Source organism: Myotis nattereri (assembly GCF_964212035.1).
Source record: "Myotis nattereri genome assembly, chromosome: 2".
NCBI lineage: Eukaryota > Metazoa > Chordata > Mammalia > Chiroptera > Vespertilionidae > Myotis > Myotis nattereri.
Window position 1 is genome coordinate 122,647,606 of NC_138076.1, and position 19,150 is coordinate 122,666,755.

The window sequence follows — 19,150 nt, forward strand, 5'->3', positions numbered from 1 at the left end:
TCTTGCAGCATTATTTATAATAGCCAAGATCTGGAAGCAACCTACATGTCCATCAATAGAGGAATGGGTAAAGAAGAAGTGGTGCATATATACAATGGAATATGACTCAACCCTTAAAAAGAATGAAATCTGGCCATTGGCAGCATGGATAGAGCTAGAGGGTGTTGTACTGAGTGAAATAAGTCAAACAGAGAAAGACAAATGCAATATGATTTCCCTTAGTTGTGGAATCTAAAAAACAAACTAAATGAACAAGCAGAACTGAACCAGACTCACAGAATCAGAAAACATTTTGATAGTTGGCAGATGGGAGGGGAGTGGGTGGATGGATGAAAAGGTGAAGGAATTAAGAAGTACAAATCGGCAATTATACAATAGTCATGGGATGTAAAGTACAGCACAGGGAACATAGTCAATAATTTTGTAATAACTGTGCTGGGTGTACACAAGATTTATTGGGGTGATCACTTCATAAGTTATATAAATAAATGTCTAATCCCTAGGATGTACACATGAAACTAATATAATATTGTATATCAACTGTAATTGAATAAAAATTTTAAAGAATTTACATATATATGTATATAAAGAAAAGATAGGCATATATTGATAATATATATATATCTTCTCATGCAAGATGTGATGTTTCAGGACTTCTCTCCCTAACCAAACTGTGGATTCTCTGGGAGCAAAATTAATATCTTTCAGAGCTCCATGTCCCTACTGGGCTCACCACAGTATTGCCCACAGAAAAAGCTCAGAAAATAGGAAGCAACCACCTTTCCACTTCTCAAACCTTTCTCAGGTTTTGACAAGCCCAAATGTAACCCAAGGGCAGAAGTCTGAGGCCAGAACTAGATTGGCAAGGGGGCCTTACCTCTCTCTTCATTCACCCAAACCTTCCCCTCTCCATCTTACCACACCTCAAGTTCTCAAAACAGCAATTGCCCTCCCAGCCCCAACATTCTGCCATTCTGCTCACTGGTTTGAGGTCCTCCTGAATCACCAGAATGGTTGAATTCAGTACCATGCGCTGCAGCTTCTTGGTCTGAGGCACTAAAGGAAAGACAGACATGCAGAGGGGTCAGTCTCCTCCCTCTCCCTTTGTTGCTTTAGGAGGCATGAGAAGACAGACAGGCAGGAGAAATTTTAGATACAGTCCTGCTCTTCAAGGCCAGATCAAACCCGAAAGGCTATCTCCCCCACCCCCTGCTTCAAACCAGACTAGAAAGTGACCTAAAACAGTATTTCATCAAGCTAGCGCTTGCCCCTCAGCGCTTGCCAGGTTCCCACAGCTGACCACACAAGTCAACCTCATTGGCGGAGCTCTTCTGCTCACCCTTTGCCTATCTCAACCTTTAGAACTGCCAGCACTGCTCTTCTGTGTGAATTCCTTCTACTCACTCACAGTCTCCTTTCTGCTCCTACACAGTCTACCCTATCTCCTGACTGACGCCTTCTCTGCATTCCTGTTGCCCATTGCCATCGCATTTAAGTAATTTATCACATATTAGCCTGTATCCTTTTGCTGTGTGAACAGTCTCATCTTCCCTCCTTGACTGAGTTCCTCAGAACAAGGACCATATCTTATTTAAGTGTGTACTTTCTGTGCTTCGTACTGTAAGTCACACAGCAATGTTTTGATGGACACTTGATTGAAGTTAAAACCTACAATCCAAGATATGTTTTGTCTTTTAATTCTCACTAAAAATGGCTAAAGGTAGGAATTGTTACCTACATTTTTAGTTTTTATAATCCTCACCCAAAGGATATGTTGTTTTTTTTTATTTTATTGAATGGGGGCGGGGGGGGGGGGAGAGGAGAGAGAGAGAGAGAGAGAGAGAGAGAGAGAGAGAGAGAGAGAGAAACATTGATTAATCACCTCCCATATGCCCCTGATCAGGAAACACACCAGCGACATAGGTATGTGCCCTGACGGGGAATTGATCTGACAGTCTTGGGGTGTATAGGATGACACTCCACCAAACTGAGCCACCCAGCCAAGGCAACTCCATTTTCCAAATGAGGAAATAGAGGTTCAGACTAAAAGTAATCTGCCCCAGTTTGCACAGCTATTAAGAGTCAAAATCAGGATTTGAACCCATTGAGTTTATGTTGAGTTTAAAGCTGTGCGTTTAACTACTCAATGGGACTATCTGCCAGAGCAAGGAGATTTCCTGAGAAGATCCCTAGGACCAGGCTTGTTTCCTACTCACAATCCTGGAACACATCTGTGAATGCCTGAAGGGCTGATTCCATCTTGGCTGGATCACTGGATTCCATGGCGGTTAGTAATAGGGATACCATCTGATCCTGGTATAACTTGGCTATTAGAGGGCATGAATAAAGGGAGTCAGGGGTATGTTTAAGTGGGAGGTGGTGTGTAGAAGTAAATCATGCTCACAGCAAACCACTGATGCCATGGGCTGGATAAATTAGGGTCTATTAGGCTGGAGAAAAGAAGCAGGAAGAAAGAGAGCCAGTGTTTGTCCAGCATTTACCATGTGCCAGGCTTGGGGGCAGATGCTTTTCCTAACCTAGGCCTGTCCCTCCCCTGCCCCGCCATGTGCACACCAATTAGGTCAGAACCTCTTTCGTGACCATCAGTGCTCTAATCACAGTATCACCTTTCTGAGCTCAGGATCACCAAAGGAGAACGGGAAGCCAACCACAGGGGAAGGGAGTGGTAACAAAAGGGATAGGGAAGGGAGAATGTCTGTGCCCTTGGAGATTCATTGAATTTCAGGAAAACTTTACATGGATTACTTTGCATCTTGTCTGAAGGAAAGAAGGCTGTCTTGGGAACCTAGCCTCCCATTGAGTACAAGGTCCCCGGGCCCATACCTGGGGTTAGGAAAATGTGTGGACTTACCCAGGATGAAGATAGCCCTCAGGGCGAGGCTGCGGTTCTCCACAGAGTGAGGGTCTGCTGGGTTCACTCGCTCACAGAGCTGTGGGGAGACCAAGGGCATCAGACCTGGGAGCACTGAAAAATCTGGGGCTCTGGGCATGGATGGAGAAACTGAGGTATGCAGCCAGAAAAACTGCGGCACTTGCCCATAAGAACGTGAAAATAGGACCCAGGAATACACCTACACAGCCCCAAAGAAAAGAAGACAGTGGCCAGCAAATATATGGACGGTAACACCTTTTAGCAAAATGTTCAATTGTCCTCTTCCTCCTCTAGGCTACAACACAGAAGGCCTGCCATTTCCCACAGGCATAATGGGTCGGTTTGGACTCTCTGCCCTTAACCAGTTTAGAGGGAGCAACAATGGCCTCCACCCCCAGAAACATACAGAACTGTATCCAATTTACCTCATAGAGAATATCCACTCTGTGACTAGAATCCCGGCAGGGAAGCCTGAGGTGTGTGCAGTTACAGTCACCATGAGAAAAGCCCAGGGCCGTGTGGAGGTAGTGACCTGCCCTGGGGGAACCATCACCTCCAAACAAGAGGGGAAGACCAAGCCCAGGATACCTGCAGCCTCCAGCACTCACCTGCTGGAACAGCATGCCTGTAATGTTTTCCAGCTGGGATTCCAAGTTTACACCTCCACAGCCGCTGAGCGCCAGAGCCTCCACGAGTTGGTAGATACACTGTGTGTGTAAGGACAGAGTCAGCCACTCAGCCAGCCCTTGCCACGGCCTCAACGGAGAGCCTCTGTCCTCAGATCTCCTCTTAGAGGTGGCCCAGTATCATAGTTCACATGCCCTCTTGGACCTTTGCAAGGAGGCCCAGGGGCTAGTTTTTCCACAGACAAATACAGCCATGACCTGTTCTTTCACCTCACCCAAGAAGCTACACTTACTTTCAAATAACCTCATTATTTCACGGTAACTTTTAGAGCAACTCAACATGGCAGGTGTTGGCTGATTTCAAAGAAATAGGATAAAGAAATCATGGTCAAAGAAAGAACTGGTTCTATTTTCCGACTTTCAAAATTCAGAAAACCACGTTTTAAAGCCTAAATATCTACCCTTTACCTAGTGAACTGTACTGTTTTATGGGTTATTCTTCTCACTTGTATGAGAGGCTACAAATAGCCTTACTTTTCACATGTGTAAGCAGTCCATTTTATTTTTTTAATATTTTATTGATTTCTTACAGAGAGGAAGGGAGAGGGATAGAGAGCCAGAAACATCGATGAGAAAGAAACATCTATCAGCTGCCTCCTGCACACCCCCTACCGGGGACATGCCCGCAACCAAGGTACATGCCCTTGAGCGGAATTGAACCCGGGACCCTTCAGTCCGCAGGCCGATGCTCTATCCACTGAGCCAAACCGGCTAGGGCCATTTTATTTTTTTAAAAAAAGGCTTTATTGATGTCTAATCCTATATAATAAAAGGGGAATATGCAAATTGATTGAATGAAAGAACATCTGGTCACTATGATGTGCACTGACCACCAGGGGCAGCCGCTCAATGCAGGAGCTGCTCCCTGGAAGTCAGTGCGCTTCCACAGGGGAAGTGCTGCTCAGCCAGAGGCAGGGCTCATGCAGTTGCAGCTGTATTTGCAGGAGCCTCTCTTGGGTCCATGGCACGGGACATCCCCCAAGGGCTCCTGGACTGCAATAGGGTGAACGCCAGGCTGAGGGACCACACCTCTCCCCCACCGAGGGCATGAATCTCATGCACTCGGCCTACAGTTGATATATAATACACTGCACATATTGAAAATATACTATTTAATAAATGTTAACACCCTTGAAACCATCTCCACAATTAAGATAATAAGCATACTCATCATCCCCAAAAGTTTCCTCTGGTCACTTTCTAACCCCTCTTGCCCTGCCCTCCCAACACCGTTCTTTCCCCAGACAACCACTGATCTGCTCTCTGTCATTATAAATCTCTCACTTACTTTTTAAAAAACTGCCAAACTGTTTTCCTAAATGGTTGTGCCAATTTACATTCTATCAGATGTATAGTGGCATCTCATTGTAATTTTTAATTTCCTAAATGATGTTTAGCAACTTTTCCTGTGCTAATTTGCTATCCCCATATCCATTCAATTTTTGTGCCAATTTTTAAAATACTTTTAAATTTATTTTAGAGAGGATGGCGGGTGGGAGGAGCAAAGGGAGAGAGAGAGAGAGAGAGAGAGAGAGAGAGAGAGAGAGAGAGAGAGAGAGACATCAATGTGAGAGAGAAATATCAATCAGGTGTCTTCCACATGTGCGCTGACCGAACCTAGGATCAAACCAAAACCTGGATATGTACCCTGAATGGAAATCAAACCCACAACCTTTTGGTGTACAGGACAGCGCTCCAACCAATTGAGCCACACTGGCCTAGGCAGTTTTTTAATTTTTTAAATTGCATTTTGAGAGTTCTTTATATTTTCCGGATACATATATATATGATTTGCAAATGTTTTATTCCAGTCTGAGACTTGTCTTTTCATTCTCTTAACAACTTTCAAAGAACAGAATTTACTCACTTTTGGAGGGTGGAGAGAGTGAAGGGGGTGGAGAAATTGAGCAAAATATTTTAAAACGAGAAAAAAAACTCATGGACAGGGACAGCAGTGTGGGGATAGCTGAGGGATGGGAGACAGAGAAGTTGAGGAGGGTATAGAGATGATAAGTGGTGATGGATGGAGACTTGACTTGGGATGGTGAACACACAATACAGTGTACAGGTGATGTGTTGTAGAATTGTGCACCTGAAACCTGTATAATTTTGTTAACTAATGTCATCCCATACATTCAATAAAAATGGAAAAAAAATAAAATAAAATTTAAAAATAAAGTATTCACTTTGATGAAGTCCAATTTATTAATCCAGGTTTTAAAAATCATGTTTTATTTTTCACCCTGGCCAATGTGGCATTGTCCCAGGCACTGAAAGGTTGCAGGTTTGATTCCTGGTCAGGCACATACCCAGCTTTCGGTCTTGTTCCCTGATGGGGGGTTGCAGGAGGCAGCCCATCAAAGGATCAATGCTTTGCTCCCATTGATGTTTCTCTTTCTCCCTTTCCCTTCCTATTTATTATTTTAAATCTTTTTAAAATAAATAAATAAAATCAAGTTTTATTTTTCATTTACAATTCACAACCCAGTCACCAGACATTAAATAACTTACAAAGTGGTCACCTCGATAAATCTAGTAGCCATCTGACACCCTACAGAGTTGTCACAGTATTACTGACTATATTCCCTATACTGTACTTTACATCCCATGTCTATTCTGTAACTGCCAATTTGTACTTCTTAATGCCTTCATCTTTTTCACCCATCATTCACCTGCCTCCTATCTAGCAATCATCAAAATGTTCTCTGTATCTATGAGTCTGTTACAATTCTGATTGTTTATTTTGTTTCTTAGATTCCACAAATAAGTGAAATCATATGACATTTGTCTTTCTGTGACTGACTTATTTCACTCAGCACAACACCCTCTGGACCAGTGATTGTGAGCATTTTGAGCTCAGCGTATCAGCATTTTGAAAAACCCTAATTTAACTCTGGTGCCGTGTCACATATAGAAATTTTTTGATTTTTGCAACCATAGTAAAACAAAGATTTATATTTTTGATATTTATTTTATATATTTAAATGCCATTTAGCAAAGAAAAATCAACTAAAAAAATGAGTTGGCGTGTCACCTCTGACACGCGTGTCATAGGTTTGCCATCACTGCTCTAGGCAAATCCATGTTGTTGCAGATGTTAAGATTTCATTCTTTTTTATCGTTGACAGTGTTTTTCTACAGGCCGGGCTGGCTTCCCTCTGGCCACCTGTAGGCACCCCGGATGTGAGCTGGCTTCCTTCTGGCCCTGGCTTTGTCCGGAAGGATGTCCAGAATGATGTCCTGAAGGATGTCCAGTCTATTTAGCATATTACTCTTTTATTATAGATCTTCTCAGTTCCATTGTTTCCATTGAGAAATCTATTATTGTTATCATTATTCCTCCATATGAAACATCCTTTTGTGTATTTAAGATTTTCTCTTTTTCAAAACATATCCTTCTCAAATTCTTCCAAAACATTGAAGAAAAGGCAATACTTCCTAACACATTCTATGACGCTAATATAACCCTGATACCAAAACCTGGCAAAAATAACACCAAGAAAGAACATTACAGACCAATATCTCTGATGAACACAGAGATATTGTGTTCAATATCTCTGATGAAAAGTCCTAAACAAAATACTAGCAAATCAAATACTACAGTATATACAAAAAAAAAATAATAATACATCACAGTCAAGTGGGGTTCATTCCAGAGTCACAAGTATGGTTCAACATACACCAATCAATCAATGTAATACACCACATCAGCAAAAGAAAAGATAAAAATCATATGATCTTATCAACAGATGCAGAAAAAGCACTGGTTAAGATATAACATCCATGTAAGATTAAAACACTCAATAAAATAGGAATAGAAGCAAAGTACCTCAACATAATAAAGGCCATCTATATTAATCCTCAGCTAATATCGTACTCAATGGTGAAAACCTGAAACTTTTCCTCTAAGAACAGGAACAAAACAAGGATGTCCACAGTCACACCTCTGATTCAACATAGTATTAGAAATCTTAACCAGAGCAAAAAGGCAAGAGAAAGAAAGAAAAGACATCCAAATAGGGAAGGAAGAAATAAAACTATCAGTTTTTGCAGTTGACATTTTCCTAGTGTATATAGAAAACACTAAAGACTCCACCAAAAAAACAAAACTATTAGAAACAATAAACAAATACTGTAAAGTTGCAGGATACAAAAATCAATGTGCAAAAAAACATTGCCTCACAGCCAATGACATGGGGATGACCAAGTGCACCAGCCAATCAGGCAGCCACTACCCATGTGTGGCCACTGAGCACTGAAAACAGCCAGTCTGAGCTGAGACATGCCATAAGTGCAAAATACACAACAGGTTCTGAGGACTTAAAAACACTTTTAAAAAAGAATGTACAATATCTCATTAATAAACTGCCTGGAGGCTGTGGCGCAATTGGTGGAGCCTCCCCCCATGCACCAAGAAAAAATAAATCCATTGCCTTTCTGAATACTAACAACAAAACTTCAGAAAAGGAAATGAAAAAAATAATTCCTTTTGCAATTGCAATCAAAAGAATAAAGTACCTAGGAAGAAACTTCACAAAGAATGTGGAAGACCTATCTACTGAAAATTATAAAGAAATATTTAAAAAGATTGAAAAAGACACAACAAAATGGAAAAATATTTCATGTTCATTGATTGGAAGAATCAAAAGAGTTAAAATGGCCATATTACCCAAAGCAATATACAGATTCCAATGTCATTTTTTAAAGAAATAGAATCAGAAATCATCAGATTTGTATGGAACCCCAAATAGCCAAGACAATACTGAGAAAAAAGAATGAAGTTGGAGGTATCAAACTATCTGACTTCAAATTATACTACAGAGCTATGATCATCAGAACTGCATGGTACGGACATAGAAACAGACACACAGGTCAATGGAACAGAATAGAGAGCCAGGCTATAAAACCACATGTATATGGACAGATAATTGTCAACAAAGGAGCCAGAAACACACCATAAAGATAGTCTCTTTAATAAATGGTGCTGAGAAAACTGGAAAGTCACATGCAAATGAATGAAAGTGGGTTACAGTTTGGTCCCACGTACAAAAATGAATTCAAACTGGATCAAAAGGGGTGGGGAGAGCAGAGGAAACTAATATATGGTGACATGAGAAGATCTAACTGGGTAGTGAACACAGGGAGCAATATACAGATCTTATAATACAGAAGCCCACACCTGAAACCTCCATGTTCATGCTAACTAATGTCACTTCAATAAAGTTAATTTTTAAAAATCCTTTTTTCTTTACCACTGGTTTTGAGAAATTTGATTGTAACATGATTTGGAGTAGTTTTTTTTATTTCTTGTGTTGGGTTCATTGACTGTGTTGGATCTGTAGGTTTATTCTATTCTTCAGATTTCGGAATTGTTCAACCACTATTTCTTCAAATACATTTTCTGACTCTTCCTTTATGAGGGGACTCACATTGCACATAAATGAAGCTGCTTAGAGTTGTTGCATGCCTCACTGATGCTTTTTTTCCTAATTTATTGTGTTATTGATTTTAGAAAGAAAAGGAGAGGGAGAGATAGAAACATCAACCATGAGAGAGAATCATTGACTGGCTGGCTCCTGCATGCCCCCCACTGGGGTTCAAGCCTGTAACCTGCTCATATGCCCTGACCCGGAATCAAACCATGACCTCCTGCCTCATAGGTCGACGCTCAACCAGTGAGCCACTCTGGCCAGGCTGATGCTTTCTTCTTTATTTATTTTTTTCACTTTTTCTGTTTCATTTTGTGTAATTTCAATTGCAGTCTTCAATAAACAAGTACTGTCTTTTGCAATGTCTAATCTGTCATTAATAGTATCCAGTGTTTTTCATCACAGATATTCTAGTCTTTAACTCTAGAAGTTCAACTTGGGTCCTTTTAAAATATATTTTCCTGGTTTTTACTTATTTACTTAAACTTTCTTCTAGTTTTTAATCCAATAGAACCAGTTATAAAACATGTTTAAATGTCCTTGTGTGCTACTTCTAACATTTGTGTGAGATCTGGGTCAGTTTTTTATATATTTTTCTCCTTATTATAGGTCATATTGTCCTGCTGCTAAGCATGCCTGGTTATTTTTTAAAAAATTAATGTGACTCACTGTAAACTTCCCTTATTGGGTATTGGACATTTTAGTATTCCTATAAATATTCTTGAGTTTTCCCTGGAACACAGTTAAAGTCACTTGAAAATAATTTGATCCTTTGGGTCTTGCTTTTAAAATTAGTTAGGCAGGAACAGAAAAGCATTCAGCCTACCATTAATTTTGGTCCCCAAGCCACCCATCTACCTAACGACCTATGAATTATAAGGTTTTAAGACTGGTTGGTGGGAACAGGTATAAGAATTGGCCCTGTGTGAGTTCTGGCTACTGTTCTTTCAGGCTTGGGCGTTTTCCTCACCTGGAAGCATTTACTCACACACACGGACTATTTAGTACTCCACCCTGTAAACTCTAGCTATGCTGGTCTCCCTGGCCTCTCAGTCCTATCTTCTCAAATCAGAAAGTCCATCAACTCTTCCTGGGGTTTCTTTTCCTCTGCCACTGACTGGAAATTTTCTCAAGGAAGTAAATAGGGGCAACAATAGAGCTTATGCAATGTCTCCACTGTCTCTCAGGGACACTGTTGTTTGTTGCCTGCTGTTCAATAGTTTGAGAACCATTATTTCATATATTTGCATAGTGTTTTAGTTGTTTCAGAGAAGAGAGTATTTGTGGCCTCGGTTACTCCATCTTTGCCAGAGCAGAAATCCCTCCACTGGATTTTAAATATTTAACATTTCTTCCCCTTTGGTTTGCCGATAGACCCCCACATTGGGCCAGCCTCCCTAAGTAGAGCTGGCTAGTGCTAGTTACTGTCCAAACAAATTGTACTACAGATTGACAAATATCTCGATTCTTAATCACTATCCCCTGGAGTGACAGAGAAGGAGAGAGGAGGAGGAAGTAGCCAAAACATTTCCACTGTCCGTAAAATGTAGGGTACAATCTCTACCTGCACAATCTGCAGACTAGCAGGTAGGTTACAAATTTCATCCTCTAACTGGCTAACTGACCTCAAAGAGCAAACCTCTGCTCCAGGTTCATAGACCTTACCTGAGGCAACATGCAGACACATGACAGGAGGGTAGGTACTAGTAAATGAGAGACTGGCTGCTCCACTAAAGGACAAAGCTCAGAGCACATACATGAGGAAGGTAAATCTTCCCACACCAAAGAAAGTGCATGTGAGGTGGTAGTGCAATGGTAGACCACAAATGGTGATCCCTGAAAACTTGATGCTAATGGGGGTTGCACTAAAAAGAAAAAAAATCTCCTGTTGGAAATTTACAAGTGCATACTAACATATTGAGCAACCATGAAAAATGTGCCTCTCAGATGCCTATTCTGGAGGGCATAATTGAACGACATCTCCAACTTCTTTACTTGAAAATCCGTCACTGTTTAAAAGTGCGGCTAGATTCCCAAAGGTTTCTTCCAGCCAATGACTGAGTATGGCAGGCCCACTAAAGCAGGCCTACATATGCAAGATGTAGGACATTGGCTTGATGACTCTGTTGGCATTGACTCCCTGTTGGCATTGAGCTTTCTTAGAACGACACTCTAATGTAAAACTTTACTTTCTTCTTCCCTTCTCCCCCTTCTTCCCCCCTTCTCCTTCTCCTTATCAATGGTCAGAACTACTACTCAGCCTGATGGCTCTCCCAGCCTCCTCTGGCTCCTTCCCTGTTTTTTCCTCACAGGTGTCCCTCCAATAACTCTCTTGCACCTCTAGTCCAGGTTGGTATCTGCTTCTTAGAGGACCAGACTAACCCACATATTGAACACTCGGAGAAGTCCTACAGGTAAGAAATTTGTTTAATTTTAAACTCAACATTTCTCACCCAGTTTACTAAATAACACGCCTTCTTTTTGTGGAATACTCATTAGAAGTTGGGGGAACTCGGTTTGAGAAATGCCATTGAATTAGAAGGAAAACTGAAACAACAATCAGAACATTTGTGTTCTGGTTCTTGAAACTCTGTTCATAAAAATACCTAATATGTGTATAACATTTCTATCACAGGCATAATTCTGAAATGGCCCTTAAAATCCCAGGTCCCTGGTATACACACACCTTCTCCTGGTTTTTCAATCAAGCACTAAGCTTGGTGTTGATGTGAAAGGATTTTGCAGATAAAGGGTGTCCCAAAATTCACCCGAGATTTGAATTTTACACCATTGGTGCCGTCAAGTGTTGCCAATGGAAAAAGAAAAAAGATAGCGTGACAGCTGACAGTTCAGGATTATTAAAAATGGAGCACTGCATGAAAGAACAACACGTTTTCATTGTTGAGCAATATTTTAAAAATAATGGTTTGGCAGCTACAGTTAGCAATTTTCATGCAAAATATGGTCAGAATAGTGATTTTACTTCATCAACTGTGAAGAGATTAATTAAAAAATTTAGACAGACTGGATCAATTAGTGATCTTAAACACTCTGGCCGTCCTTCAACAAGTCGTTCAAGACAAAACATCAAAGCAGTTCATGAGAGTGTAGCTGAGAGTCCAAGGAAATCAATTCGGCACTGTGGTCAAGAATTGGACATTTCGAGAAGCCTTTTACCCAATATGCTATTCTATACATAACCCTATACTGTATACTTCATGAATCAATAAAAATATTACAATTTTTAATTATAAACCTGTGTTTTCTATCAAAATTACTTCTTGCATCAATTTTGGGACACCATTTATAAGTAAGGTACCATACCAGTTGATTTTAACATAGGGAGGTATTCCAGGTAGGCTTGATCTTATCTCATAGGCCCTTTCAAGCTGGCTCTAAAGGTCAGAGACAAGGAAGTCAGAGAGTTTCAAAGCATGAGGTGAATTCAACAAATGGACATGGCTGAGTTCCAGTAAAACATTCCTTACAAAAATAAGCTTCAGAATGGATTTGACCTATGGGCCAAGCTTTGCCCACTCCAACATTAACTACGCAATAAATATGAAATACATGAACGAGTCAAATTTCCCTCTCACGCACAACCCAATCACCTGGGAAATGTAGAAAGGTGTCACTTTCGTGGACATCAAAATCATTAACCATCGTGTTAACCGGTTTACTTGGTTCTTGAGTTTGGATGATGGCATAAAAAAGAAAAGGTGGCCCATTATCTGCAGAACCTGCTCTGTCACCTGTGCCTACGGAGATATAGAAACTTGCATCAGCAATAGAATGAAGGAAGAAAAGTCCTCAGGGGTTGTGCTTTATTCATATTTGTATGACCAGGGCCTAGCATCATACCTGGCAAATGAGACTAATCAATAAATGTAAATTGAACACTTAACAAATAAGTGAATGGACAGTGCGGTGTTTTTTTACTCTATGTTTTTCTGGAGCATGGTAAGAGGAGCCTGAGGAGGAACACCTGCTCTCCCAGAAGACCCTCGTGAGTCAGCCTTCCACCAGCAAGTGGACAAACTTGAGCCCACCTGTGGCTCAAGCCTTACCCCTTCAGCCCATCCACCCAACCCCTGTTATCTCCCACTCCCACCTTGTCCTTGCTCTTCAAAGACCAACGGTTGAGGAAGATGCGGAAGGTGATGTAGGCCTTCATGGACATTTCCCTTTGACTAAAGCCCGTCACCTTATCATCCCAGGAATCCAGGTGTTTCTGGGCACTGATGGCCAATCCATAGAATACTGTACGGAGGGAAGGGAGTTAGAGCTGCCCATCACCTTTCCCATCCCACAAAGTAAAGCATGCACACCTATATGTACAGTCCTCTCCTCTCCAACCCAAAAAGGGCTTTGGGGGTCCTGTTCTGGGAAGGACCCACCTGCCCACCACCTCCCCAACTATCGTTCCTTTCTGACCTCACCTAGTTCCAGGATAGGCAGGGAAAGTGAAAGAGAAAGGCGGTCAACACCTACAGCCTCCCTATCAAGTTTGCTCCTTGCCCCAAACCAGGCCAAGAAAGGTCAGATGGAGAAGAGCATGTACTCATACCTGGCCTGCTCTCAGCCATCATCTTCCCCTTCCATAGACTGAAGAGATCCAAATTCAGAGGGACCCAGTCTCTTCCTGGCCTTCTTTCCTCCCTCCCGGATTCCAATTAAGCCTTTCCCCAGACCCTCCTGACCCTTACCATGACATATCGCCAACATGTCATTCTTCTCTTGGGCCAACTTCAGAAGAGGCTGGATATATCTCCATATAGAACCAACATAGGAAACTGTATCTGGGAGGGAGAGTAAAAGGAAAGGAGCCTCCCGCCTTAGTGTACAAAATCTTATGATTAGGGACCAGGAGGTTTGGGTTCTGCTCCTAGCTCTGCCTCCAAAGAGTCTGGGCAACCCAGAGTAAGATACTTAATTTATGCTAGTTTCCATGTCCTGAGCTGTTAAATAGGACTACAGTTCCTAATGTGCCCACCTCACAGGGCTGTTGGGATAATGAAGCTCCATAATGGATGCTAGCACAGCATGCAGATGCATGGTACTGCCACACCCTACACATGCACACTCCCTTCCAAGGACCCTTATGGAGCAAAGATCTGTGCAGCCTGAAGCTCTCTCACTCTTCTAAAGTGAGAACATTTGCCCTGATTAGATCAAGAGACACATTTCCAGCTTCTGTGTTGTGTCCTCTGAGTTTGCTATGCAGCCCAAACCATAAGCCTTGTCATTTTGAACCTAATGCCCAGAAGGCCAGCTGACTTCCCCCAATATCTCTCTGGCCCAAGGTCCAAGTGGCAAAGAAAGGGCAGGGTCTGGCATTTGCCTGATGACCTGATTTTTTCCTCAACACTTTTTGATTGAGGGAGGGGAATACAATGGGTAAGAGAACTAATGCTGTCACCAACAGCCACCAGGATGGAGATTGTGTGGTGATTCTCTGCCTCATCCTACTACATTATTACCTTCCAAACCTCTAATCAAATTCAAAACTTCAGGTTCTCCTAAGCCAGCCGTGGGCAAACTACGGCCCATGGGCCGGATCCCGCCAGTTTGAAATGAATAAAACTAAAAAAAAAAAGACCTTATCCTTTTATGTAATGATGTTTACTTTGAATTTATATTAGTTCACACAAACACTCCATCCATGCTTTTTTTCCAGCCCTCCGGTCCAGTTTAAGAACCCATTGTGGCCCTCCAGTCAAAAAGTTTGCCCACCCCTGCCCTAAGCAAAGCACTCCTCACTTCTCTTTTGCCCCTCCCCACCTCTGTTGAATGGGGGCTTTCTATTCAGCCTTCCCTCTAGTTCTCCTAGTCTTACCTCCAGCCCCACAGTTTCCTGAGCTTTAATATGCTCTCCTGTGCCACTCCTATTCTCCAGGAACTCCCTCCTGAGTTCCCAATGGTCCCACAGGGATGCTAGTTTTCCCCCCTCGCCCCTACACACACACCCTTGACTAATCTAAGTGGAGATATACTAGTACAGTGAAAGGAGTCAGGAGAATAAAGCTATATTCTAAATTCCATACAGCACCCCCACGGCCTGTAGCCCCTGTTCCTTTCTCAGACAAACTCTTCCACCACGGGGACCAATACCTTGGGAAAGGATGATCTTCCCCACTGCAACCATGAGGCTCCTTGGGGGCAGACAGTATATATTTGGTCTGTCCCATAGCTTGACAATGATCACTTCTGGAAAATGTGACCCCAGAGCCATTAGGACCACAGTGAAGGCCTTTTCCAGTTCTCCCTTTGTCTCCTGGAAAAAGAAAGACTCAGTGTTCCAAGACTAATCTCCAAGATGAGTCCCTCAGCTTCTGAGAATTGGCTTTGCTCAGTAAGTGGTTCTCCTCTATCTAGAGGGCAGTAACTATCCTATCTCATCCTACAACCACACTCAACATACACCTTTCCCATGATAGAGGGCAAGAGCTTCCTAGAGTATGCAAGAGGGCAGGAAATGAAAAACTGCAAAGTCTCCGGGCTTGTGTTGGGGTGGGAATGGGGCTTGGCATTTCCAGAGCACAGAGCTTTCCCTGAAGCTACAAGTGAACCGTCATCACAGGTGTGGGTACATTATGGAGGTAACTTTGAAAATTTCTTGAAGGGTCAGGTCTTGATCAGTAAACAGGTGTGCCAAAGAAGGCAGGTAAAATGGAAGACACCTTGTATGTAGACAGTTAACCAAGAAAATCAGAAACCAGATTTACCCAGTACCAGGAAAATTAAGTATAATAGTATCTGGATAGATGATAGGTAGTGGTCATGAATGTTCAGTCCAAAGTTGGGCTAGCAGGCAAGTGGGTGGATTTAAATAGGTTAGTAAATAAATTGATAGGGGACTGTCTAGGGTGGGGGGAAAAAAGGGACACATATGTAATACCCTTTGTAATACTTTAAGCAAAAAATAAATAAATAAATAAATAAATAAATAAATAAATAAATAAATAAATAAATTGAGGTGATTAGCTGAGTTGCAACAGCAAAGGTGTGACTGCCTAAAATATCCCAGGAGGAGGATTAGGACAGCTTAGATTTTGAGGCCCAAAGCCTAAATCCGTTTCCCCCTTTCCATCTCACTTCTTTCACCCTACCACCTTCCTTCATTACTTTAACTTTTAGGTCACAGTTCTTGAGACATGTTCAGGGTATAAGACATACGCTCTAGGAAACTGTTTAGAAACTTGAGGTACTCATCTCCCAAATACTACTTAACTTCAAAATGTCATCACCCACCAGAAAGGAACTCCTGGCTTTAGATCTGGAATCCTTTCTTTCCCCATAGCCCCCAACCCACAGGCATGAGCTCCTCACCATTCTCCTCAGGTAGTTGATAAGGACACCTGTAATTTTCCGGCAGAATGTATTAGGCATCTTAGTATTTAGAATTTTGACTTCCAGTAATTTGAGGGTCTTTATGATATCATCTTCTGACATCTAGAGGAGAGAAGGGATTCAAGAAGAAAGGAAGGTTGAAGGATGGAGGGTTAAAAGAAAGAAAGAAAGAGTAGTGATCCATGGTAGAGAAAGGAAGAGGAGGACTGAGTCTAGAGAGAAGATTAAAGCTGGATCCAGGATTGGGGGGAACTAGGTGGAGAAGTTTATGGGTTAACCTAGGGACATGGGAACCTGACCTGGAGCTGTGAAGGGACTGAGCCAAGTAGTGCTCTGCTGACTGGAAATACTTGCCCCCCTCCTGACAGAATGGGTATGCATCCAACCAGCTACCTTTATGGAGGTGGTTCCACCCTGGGGCCAGTGCCAGGAAGATGTCTGAGATGTCCTCACCTGACCTCCAACTTTGAGTGCCATCATAAATTTCTCGATGTCTTCTTTTGAGATATACTGGCTCAACTTCCCTTTCGAGTTAGCTGAGGAAACTGCCATAGCTCTAAATATCTCTGTAAGGAATAAAGAGGGTTGGTAGAGGGGAACTGTTTCTCTCTTGCTGGAATTGGGTATGTTTTTCTTCAAAAGTGGGTAACATAGTATGATGAAATCATACAAAAAATAATGAAAAACCAGAAGAGACCAGTGTGGTTGCTGATTATGACTTTGCCCTTCACTAGCAATATATCCTTTGGCAATTCATTAAATCCTGGAGACTCTATTCATCATTCGAAAACTTACTGTAATAAAAATCAATATGAGAATCCTAAGAGATTGGATATGTGTTATTAGGTACCAACTTTTAGGATCTCAGCCTGCCCTTTGGATCACATCTTTTTTTAAATTTAAATATATATTTTATTGAGTTCAGAGATGAAGGGAGAGGGAGAGAGAGCTAGAAGCATCAATGATAAGAGAGAATCATTCAGCCCTAAGCCGTTTGGCTCAGTGGATAGAGCGTCGACCTGCGGACTGAAGGGTGCCAGGTTAGACTCCGGTCACGGGCATGTACCTTGGTTGCGGCACATACCCTGTAGGGAGTGTGCAGGAGGCAGCTGATCGATGTTTCTCTCTCATCGATGTTTCTAACTCTCTATCCCTCTGCCTTTCTCTCTGTAAAAAAGCAATAAAATATATTTTTTTAAAAAAAAGAGAGAGAGAATCATTCATCGGTCTGAGATGAATGTCTGAGATGCCTCTCAGACATCCTGCACACCCCCTACTTGGAACTGAGCACAAAACCCAGGTATGTACCCTGACTGGGAATTGAACCAGTAACCTCTTGGTTCCTGGGTCAACACTCAACACTTGAGCCACACCTGGCGGGTTTGGATCAGTGGTAAGAGCATTGGCCTGCAGATCAAGAAACATCTATTTAAAGAATTATAATCTCGCTGGCCAATTTTAGCATTGGCCCTCAGACCAAAGTATCTCAGCTTCGATTTCCAGTCAAGGCCAGATACCTCAGTTGCAGGTTCTTCCCTGGTCCTGGTCAGGGCACGTGTGGGAGGCAACCATCTATGTGTCTCTCTCACAACAATGTCTCTCTCTCTCTCTCTCTCTCTCTCTCTCTCTCTCTCTCTCGTCCACTCCTCCCTCCCTTCCATTCTCTCTGAAAATCAATGGGGGCAGGAGAAAGAATTCATTACAAGTTTAATAAAAATGAAACAACTGAAACCACACCAAGGTTCCATTTCTTCTCATATCAGATTGACACAATTTTTAAAGCATGCAATGCTGGGAAAACAAGCTCTGCCACACAGGACTGGTGAGAACGCACACCAGCACGACCCCCTGGAGTGAAGTATCATAACATCTAACATCAGATTTTATTCACTCTCCCCTCAGCAAACTCTCACTTCTAGAATTTACCCTGAAAAATCCCCTGCCATTAATATGAAACTATATTATGTCACTATAATGAGTAACTTTGTCCACATATCGTTTCATATTTGTAACAGCAAAATATTGAAAACAATGTAACTGCCTATGAGTTGGAGACTGGAGGAATATAGTACGGCATATTCCCCAGTGGGGTATTATGCAATCAAAGTGTAAGTAAGATCTCTATGGAACAATGTGCAATTATGCTACCTTTAGAGTAATAAAAAAAATAAGGATAAGTGTACATTTGTGTGCACATATATATTCCTATTAATGTGTATAGTTTTATTTATTAGGAGGGGAGAGGACCACAGAGAAATAAAACCCAGAAATTAATGAAAATGATTACTATTGGGGTGCGTAAGAGGAGAACGGAAGGGCTAAGGATGGCATTAAAACTCCTCTGGGGGGGAGAACCAAGATGGCGGCATAGGTTAACGCCGGAGTTTGCTGCTTTGAACAACTACTTCAAAAGTGAGACCAAAAAACGGAAGGGACATCACCCAGAACCACAGGAACGCTGGCTGAGTGGAAGTCCTACAACTAGGAGGAAAGAGAAACGCATACGGACACTCAGAGGAGGCGCAGTGCTGAAGTCAAATTCTGAGGTGCGGAGTGCGAGGAGCCGGCTGGCGGCGGAGGGCGCGGTTGGCGTTTTCAATCGGGAGGGAGTCGCAGACTCTGAGCTCCAGATACAGGCGAGTCTTTAGGGACCCAGACTCAAACGGGAGAAGCGGGACTGTCTGGCTTTGGTCAGAGCGAGTGCAGCTTTCTCTCCGAGGATTGCAGCCATTGCTGGGACTCAGAGAGGCAGAGCCCCTGGGGACAGGACTGAGAGCCGCCATAACTGCTCT

The 19,150-nt window shown here is 42.3% G+C and overlaps 1 protein-coding gene across 1 annotated transcript in view; it reads right to left on the reverse strand.

The window, feature by feature from the left end:
* The window catches only part of LOC308513840 (maestro heat-like repeat-containing protein family member 1), a gene marked incomplete at both ends in the record, with an annotated part of 58,801 nt that extends 41,891 nt beyond the window's left edge, over positions 1–16,910 (reverse strand). The window contains 9 exons of the mRNA XM_081083941.1: positions 983–1,056; positions 2,217–2,327; positions 2,873–2,951; positions 3,502–3,600; positions 13,120–13,268; positions 13,715–13,807; positions 15,120–15,282; positions 16,338–16,460; positions 16,812–16,910. Of these exons, the coding sequence (XP_080940067.1) occupies positions 983–1,056; positions 2,217–2,327; positions 2,873–2,951; positions 3,502–3,600; positions 13,120–13,268; positions 13,715–13,807; positions 15,120–15,282; positions 16,338–16,460; positions 16,812–16,910 (990 nt within the window). The remainder of the gene's footprint in view (positions 1–982; positions 1,057–2,216; positions 2,328–2,872; positions 2,952–3,501; positions 3,601–13,119; positions 13,269–13,714; positions 13,808–15,119; positions 15,283–16,337; positions 16,461–16,811) is intronic.
* Between the last annotated feature and the right edge of the window lie 2,240 nt (positions 16,911–19,150).